Below are 8,585 nucleotides of genomic sequence, written 5' to 3'. Positions count from 1 at the left end.
GTAAAATATTTCAAAGCACAATTGAAAACATATCTAAAAATAACATATTCTTACTATACATAAGAGTGAGAGTGGGCGGCTGGAAGCAGGTAGATGGGTTCGACATGCATGTTGTTTGCTCTGTGATTTTACTATATCACCCCTAATTAATTATTATATGATATTTATTTATTAAAATATTAATAATATTAATAAAAAATATAATAAATATTATAAAGTAAAATAGATATTTATGACATGGCTGTTTCAGCTGCTTCAACTGTAATTTTATTATATCACCTATAATTAATTATTATGAGTCATTTAAATATTTAAAAATTGATAATATTGATGTTTTAAATTAATTTGACATCTTATGTGAGGCTTACTTAAAAAAATTTCACAAGTATTTTTATAGCAATGTTATTATATCATTTTTAGTTAATTATTATGAGTCATTCAAAACATGCCAATTTCGCTATTTCAATCGTGATATTTGATTACTGTTGAAATTATATCAGTGTTAGTTAAATTGAAATAAAAAAAATATGTATAAATTACAATAATTAAAAAATAAAATTACTTTTAAAGTCGAAATTCACTATCAATACCACAAAAGTTTGAACAAGAAAGGTATTATAAATTATAATAGCAAACAGTTTAAAATAATAAATTACAACGTCAAAAAAATATTATAAATTACAATAATTATCGATGTCATATTAATTAGAATAAAAGAATATTACTTAAAAATTATATTGAAAGTGTATAAAATATAATATAATTAACAATTTAAAATATCTAAAATTATAGTATATAATAAATTTAATTGACTTCCTCAAATATTTTATTAATAATATATGAATTAAGATAAAAAATAATATATAATATTCGAAAAGTAGCATATTCCTCAGATATCTAGTTTCAAAAGATTTATAACCGTGAATATAATAATATATTAATGTTAATATAAAACTTAGTTGCCATGTTTGACGTGGTCCTTATATCTACGTTCTAAACTAGTGTGGTTCACTAAGTTTCCGACACGTATTAATTCAATTTTCTTCCAAGTTGATTTTACATTGAATTGTCAATTCCTATAGTTTCAATCAACTCTTTTTTTTTACTCTATGTTGTCTTAAGGCAGATCTTTTCATTGAAACATATCCTCATTTTGTTCCCAACTGTACTTCATGGTTCCAAAATAACAATGTAGATAGTGTAATCTCACCCTTTGAGTAAGGGTAGTTTATATGCTATCTTACCCCTATCTTACAATATGAAGAGATTATTTCCGACATTTACTTCAAACAACTAGAGAGTGCTTCTCCTTGAAAATAATTTGAGATTGGCTACAAGAATAGGTAGTTTATATGCAATCTTACCTCTATCTTACAATGTAAGGAGATTATTTCCGACATTCAGTTCGAACAACCAGAGAGTGCTTCTCCTTGAAAATAATTTGAGATTGGTTACAAGAATGGGTAGTTTATATGTAATCTTACCTCTATCTTACAATATAAAGAGATTATTTCCGACATTCAGTTCGAACATCCGGAGAGTGCCTCTCCTTGAAAATAATTTGAGATCGGCTACAAGAATCGATCTCTTCAGTACAACATACTCAATAAAATCCCACAAGTATCTATATCAAAATATCTAAAATGAACAATGGAATTATGGGTAAGGGTAAAGAGGAGGTGAAGTTGCACCAACAAAAGCATAAAAACTTATTTTCTTAGGCTTACAAGATGAATACAATTGAAAAGAAAACTTTCTACAATTACAGAGGACCTGACATAACCAAAACCTACACTCCACATGGACAAAAACCCTAGCACTACAAGAATGGTTTTACTAGTTTTTATATATTTACAACCTAATTCTGATCATTCGCCAGAGCTCTCACAGGAGCTTCCAAGATTGGGCATTATATCATGAACTAACAATCTTACTACATTGCTACCTGATGATCTTGAGATATCGACGCATTCTTGTAGATCTGCATCACACGCGATTAAAACCCACTCGTGGTCATCATCTAGGTACTTGATATCGAAAGTTCCCACCTCTAACTTTAGCCTCTTGGCTACTTCCTCCTTCAACTTAAATATACCGGAACTCAAACAAAGACGAAATCTTATGATGTCTTCCCTATATGTTGCTTTTATCGTAACGGATGTTACTTCGGGCCTGGTAGAAAACTGTGGCATCTTCTCGGCAGGAAGAGGAACCTGATCCTTAGCACTTCCATTTGAACATGGTGGGTTTGTCCAGCTGTGTTCGGGGACACGTTCGTCAAACATAACATCTCCAGCCGGACAAAGATTTCTCAGATCATGTGAGCTGCCTGCATCCTCAACTAGCATTCCCTTAAATGATTGTTGGTTGTGTTCTGGAATATAAAGCCCAGGCATTAGGAATGCGGTGGACAAATTCGTTTCTCCTGTGGCCTGTCGAGCTGGTTCCAAAGAGCCTTCCACTTTCATGGCCGACTCCTGTGTAGGTGAATTGACCAGTTCATTCTGAGGGGAGGACTCATTTGCAGCGCAAGGACTCCCTTGGCATGATCCATGGGAGGTAGGTGTCCCCGTGCTCTCTTCTCTCGAGAAGCTCCCAGTTCTGGATCTGTGTGACCCTTCACGCACAAAACCATTCTGCTTCGGAGAGAGCTCTTCGTTCCCAATAATCCTGCTTCCCAGCATTTGATTTGAGGGTTCAGCTTCTTCATGACTTGCTGGTGTTCCATGGTTGGAGAACTCATTCTTCTCTTCATGGTACTCGGAAGCTTTACACGGCGAATCAGTCATGCCTGCAGGCCAAGAAATAGAACCAACAGCAACAGGAAGTGAATTTGGTGCAAGTGAAGTCAGACTGAATGTTCCATCAGCTCCTTGCACAGATTCAATTACACGTTTTAGCTTTGAAAGGGACCGGTTAACCTTGTTTATCTTGCGAGATGGCCATCTAGAGATTCCATGCTGCCTGCAAATGCGCTTCATTGTAGTTGGACAAACTGTAATTGCGTGAACATTAACAAGAATAATCAAATCAGCTATTACACTGGCAAAGGAAACAATGGACATTTATTGTAAGCAAAACATAGCAAGGAAGAAGTTTCTAATATTTCGAATAGCATACCACCAAGACTCTTCGCAGCATCCTTTAGACTTCCAGCAAAATACTGTTGCAAAACCTCTAAGCTTATTGTTTTCTCGGCTTTTCCACGTTTTCTCTCTGATTTCTTACCAGTCGGTTTATTCTCAGAGAAAGAAGTATGATTATGGGCCTCAGCTGTACCATTTACGCCCTCGGCACCTTTTGCCCCATTCAATGCCACAGGTGACTGCTGCTCTTCCATTAGATCAGGATGCGTCCTTCCATTTGCTACACTAGCAGGCTGAGGAAGAGACTTGGTGGTTGGCACAGATTCAAACCTCGAACCAAGTTTTTCTTCTGCGGATGCTTTGATAATCTCAACTGATCCCCAGTCATGCTCAAGTTCCTCTCCAGAAGCAACCCGAAGACTCCTAAAGTGCTGCTTCATCGTCAATAAGAGTGAGTTCAGCAAAGCAAACTGGTCGGTGTAGTCTCCATCATTTGGTGGCAGAAAAAACTCTAAAATATAATCATCATTGCCAGTGTGAGTGCTCCGTAAGCAGATTGCAAAACAGCGGGACAACCCAAACAAACGTGCATAGTGCACCAAGGGGTACTCCGTTTTGCAAAACTGTCCGATATCTTCACAAAAGCATGACTTTTGAGAAGCATATGCCCTTCCAGCAACTCCCTGTCCCTTTTGTAAGTGATGCTCAGCACAGGCCTCGCGGAAACCCCACATGTGAGCATCAACCACATAAAACGCCACATCTGTCGTGGACATACAGACTTGTCCCATGCAGCTTCCATCAAAGCTACTACAGCTCTTTTTAAACCCGCCGCCATCAGCCAGAACACTGCGATGCCTGCATGGAACCCACGTCTGAGCCAAAGGCAATTTATAAGTTTCACATACAGCTGTTAATATCTCCAAGATTTCGACCAATGCATTCTGCCGACCTTCATTACAGATCTGGTTCATAGAATAGCCAAACGACAGAGACTTATTCAGACAACAATCAACAACAGCTTAGATGAGATGTGTCCAGAAACTTTTATCTTCTCACCTGATGGTTTGGGTAGTCCAATATCTCTGAACTTTTCAGATTCACTGCCTGCAGAAAAACTGAAATAATTTAACAAAACTGATTTTTTAAAGCTCAACTTCAATCTAGAAAAAAGGGATTGAAAAAGTTATGCATTTGGTTTATATGATGACACATCTTACTGATAAAAACTTCTTAGTAACTACACAAGTACTTATTAAAGTAGTTGAATCAACACGAGCTGATAATTTGATATCCCATGCAGCGAAGAGAACATGCACTAATGCACCTTCATGAACCAGAAAAATATCAAATCACAAGCAATCCATTGCATACATATAAAAGCAAAAGACGGTTGTGATCTTACACAGGGAGAATTCCAGTTCATCAGACCACATGTAACAGAGTCGCAAAATATCAACAAAAAAGAATTATTAATACACTAATTAGCAACATTCAGCAGTTGCTCCCTAACGTTTGCTCATCACAAGATAGAAGCATCCCACCCAGTCTGGGATTCTTTTTCTAGCAACAAATACCGACATAGCTTTATAGTTGAAACTTCCAGATGACAAGATATTCGTTCTAAATCACGTCATGTACTTGATTAAAATTGGCATTGGTTATTCATTCAGACTCTCCAAAAACTTCAGACAGGGGCTTGTTGATCATCCAATTAAGATTTTGGTACCAATACACATCAATCAGAAGCAAGAAAACAGTTTCAAAAACAACCACATTCAGCTTTCAGATTGATGACATTTTAGACAAGATATTTTTCACTGACTGCTAAAAGATGATACAGCAAGCTATAAAATACTTCAGTTAAGTCTATATCTAGTAAACCGGCTTAATTTAGATGTTCTCCTTTAACCAAAAAGTGCATTTCCATAGGAAGAATAGAATGGTGGGTGGCAATATGGCAGCACTTACCGAAAATTTAGAAAATTTGCCACCACTTTGATCAATGAATATAACCTCAGACGTTAGCGAGTAAGATAAGATCAATAGATAACTGTAGCAATTTGGATACCACAGAATTGGTGCAGCAAACAAGCTATCGAAAGCCAGTGAGAGATATTCAAACTAGTCAGAGAACTATGTAATAGAAATGATAAAAACCAACCTCGAGTGCTTTGCATACTTTATCAACTTCAGGAGCATAGTTGATTTTCTGGGAGGTCATTATGAGCTCCAGTACACCAACACAAGACTGACCAGATGGTTCAAATACTGGTAATGCCAAAGTTCCTCGAACATTGTAATGCAGGGCGTGATTAAGACGAGGGAACTCTTTACTGGAATAATACTGCACATTTGGAGTCCATTCTGGCAACTTTTTCCGGTACACACGGCCTGGGAGTCCTAGAACTCCATCAGTCTCCCCATCCACAGAAAACATATACATCAAAGAAACCATTCGATATTGATGAAGCCCATTACAGTCTGGATCAAGAACAAAGGGTTGTCCTGAAGTTGTAAGCACATAACGACTCCCATTCTTAACAGGTGCCCAAACCTGAGCTAACACACGCTCTCCCGTTGATTCCTTTAAGTTTCGAAGTGCCTGTGTCATCCTCTCCTTGATTATGCAAGAACCATCCTGATAATCTAAAGGATTTAATCCCATATTTGGTGGAGGGATTCTTTTCTTGTCATCGGTAACAGACAAAGTTTCAGGTGCAGCCTCATGTTCACTAATATCTGCTCCAAACACAATAAAAAAACATATGAATCTTTCATTGGTCTCAACCCCCAAATGATATCAATTAAACTTCACTTAGAAACAAAAAATAACTACAACTTCATCCCAAAAACAGTTGGAGACAATTACATGAATAATCTATAACCTTTGTTTGCATGATATAAGTTAAAGATGCTTACATTAATCACTAGGTGCAGCTAGTTCCACATAACCTAATTGTAGAAAGCCTATTGCAAGTCATATTAACATTAAAAAATGGGCTTTAGTGGTGAAAAAATTACAAAAGAAGCTGCAACATAGTTTAGGTCAATGTTAATGGGCAAAACCCCAGAGAAGGAGCAACAAAATGTTCAAATCCTATATGGTCTCTCAGGTTCAAATCCCAGCACGTACAAAAACACTAGGGGACTTCTTCCCATCTGTCCTAGCCTTAGAGCACAAAGTTACCTAGTACCTGTTAGTCGAGGTGCGAGAAAACTAGCCCGGACACCACAGTTATCCCGAAAAGAAAAAAAAAATAATCTTTTGCACTTGCACTAGACAAAAGAAGAAAAGCACATATTTCAATCTCATGATATGTCAATGTTCTAGTACAGAAACCAATTACTTTGCAATCTTCAGCTAATATTATTGAATTGCCAAAAGAAAGCTCATTTTTTTTAACAATTAAACCAAAAAACTTGCATTTTTATATGAATTGAGGTTAAAAAATTGCTTAATACTATGTAATGGTATTCTAATATTCATCCTATTTCATTCTAATAAACTAGACCTAAATTCTCGCAAAGTCAACTAAACTTCACACACAGTTCCAAAAATATTGGAAACGAATTAGAAGCCAAAATCCAAGGCTTACAAGTAGTAAGAAATCTCGGGTAGCTAGAAATCCGTAAACTGCCGACGCCGGCTCCGGCGATAGCATTTCCGTTAGTAGTAGTCGGTTTATCTTCATTTTCATCAGAAAACGCCCAAAGTGGAGAAGAAGGTTGTTCAGCTGCAGCGAACATAGGATTCGAAGCTGCTGCAGCAGCGAAGATCTGATCGAACGACCAGGAAGAGTCGAGATCTAAATCGAGATCCATCATCATCAACGATGCCGACGACTCTCGTTGATTGTGCGGCGGCTGATGCTGCGCCGTCGGCGGAGGTGGACGGAAAATGAGATTCATTTCTTCTTCCGGCTCCGACATTAAGGAAAAATAGTATAGTGATAATGATGAAGAAATGTATAATATAAAGTATTGCTATGTGTTTGTGGCGAAAAGAGAAAGATGACGAAGAAGATGACGATAATGGCAAGTAATGGTAAAATTGAGGAGTGTGATTCCATTGAGAATTGGAATCTAATAGTTGTATATATTGCTACTACTTGCACTAAAGTTCTATCCATTTAGTATTATAAAAACAATTGCATATATTATTCTCTACACCACTTTCCACCTTACTATAATATACTTTGTAATAATGTCATATTAAACGAGAGTGGTTGTTTGGGTGATAAGTTAGTTTGTAATAATGTGATATTAGACGAGAGTGGTCGTTCAGGTGGTAAACTAGCGAAAAAAAAAGAGTTTTTCAAAAAGAACCAAAAATAATATGATATTTAAATTTTTACTTTTTATTAATTCATGTTTATTGGAGCAAGATTCATTTATTTGACTAATTCAGATTTATAATGGAGTTGACTAATCTTATTTTGAACAAGTAGAATTTAGAGACAAAGTTAGCATTAAAAGTAGTCAATTGACATTCCTTTACTAAAAAAGTTTACTACATGTACCTTAAACACTGATCTGCATGTGCAATAAATTAAGTAAGAATGCATGCTACTTAGTTTTAGTTAATTAGTAATAAAAAATTATGTGCAAGCACGTGTCATGTATTTATGGACTTAATGTAAATATATACCGAATGTGTGTAAACTTTTATCATATATATAAAATCTGAATATAAATTCGGTTTAATTCAATAAATATCACTCAAACAGTATAATTATGTTGAAAAGTTTGTTAAATGTGCATGAATACTAAACTTAAAATTCAAATATTCAACTCGATACTTTTAATTAACGATAAAAGGAGATTAGCTTTGATAAGTTACTACAAAGGAATCCACCGTTTCCTTTAAACTAAACTTTCTTGCTGTTCTAACTTTGATTAGTTGTTGGAAAGTTCACGCAAATAAGTAAAGATTCTTAAAAAATCTATTTTATTGCAGTCTCAATCACTAATTTCTATATATAGCCTTGAATAAAATCAAGAGTGAATACATAATTACTCTCTGATCTTATTCGAGATTAGTAAAAAGATATCTAAACTTTAAATTCGACCTATTACCTCCACCACTCTTACTTAATTCATTGCAACCACACAATTTTTCGCTAAATCTCAGTCACACCAAAGAGAGTGAACACACGCACCAATCAAGTGCTGTCACGTGTTAAATACGTTTAATTTATATTTTTTTAATAAAATTTTACTTTTTATTTAATTTAACACCCTATCCCACCTCCTCTTCCCCCACCCCACCTCATCTAGCAACTCCCCTCCACCCCCAACCCCCATTCCAACACTCCCACCCCATCAGCATCTCCCCCAACCTCTCTCACTCTGTCAGCATGTATTTTCGTCCATTTTTTTTTTCAAATCACTTCAATTCAAAAAATAGTTTTATGATTGAATTGAAAGTTTTATAATTGAATTGAGTTTTAAAGATAATTAAACGATATGATTTAACTGTAAATTGAGCTTTAGTGA

General features: G+C 35.7%; 1 protein-coding gene across 1 annotated transcript; it reads right to left on the bottom strand.

Annotated features, from left to right (window-relative positions):
• Positions 1–1,685: 1,685 nt before the first annotated feature.
• On the bottom strand, positions 1,686–7,238 carry LOC107863992 (protein NLP7). The gene is made up of 5 exons (XM_016710228.2): positions 6,686–7,238; positions 5,251–5,828; positions 4,146–4,193; positions 3,121–4,051; positions 1,686–2,995 (listed from the first exon to the last, which is right to left on the bottom strand). The coding sequence occupies exons 1-5, from the start codon at positions 7,017–7,019 to the stop codon at positions 1,869–1,871; spliced, it is 3,018 nt and encodes a 1,005-aa protein (XP_016565714.2). The 5' UTR covers positions 7,020–7,238; the 3' UTR covers positions 1,686–1,868.
• Between the last annotated feature and the right edge of the window lie 1,347 nt (positions 7,239–8,585).

This window comes from Capsicum annuum, chromosome 1 (genome assembly GCF_002878395.1).
Source record: "Capsicum annuum cultivar UCD-10X-F1 chromosome 1, UCD10Xv1.1, whole genome shotgun sequence".
In the NCBI taxonomy this organism is placed as follows: domain Eukaryota; kingdom Viridiplantae; phylum Streptophyta; class Magnoliopsida; order Solanales; family Solanaceae; genus Capsicum; species Capsicum annuum.
The sequence above is the reverse complement of the archived record's forward strand: the minus strand, read 5'-3'. Positions and strand labels throughout refer to the sequence as shown.

Bases quoted from the DNA above. Each gene is read 5' to 3' on its own strand.
- LOC107863992 (XM_016710228.2), bottom strand. From the start codon at position 7,019: ATGTCGGAGCCGGAAGAAGAAATGAATCTCATTTTCCGTCCACCTCCG. The intron at 5,829-6,685 runs GTAAGCCTTGGA...TGTTTGGAGCAG, and splicing joins CCCGAGATTTCTTACTACTT to ATATTAGTGAACATGAGGCT. The intron at 4,052-4,145 runs GTGAGAAGATAA...TCTATGAACCAG, and splicing joins TGGACTACCCAAACCATCAG to ATCTGTAATGAAGGTCGGCA.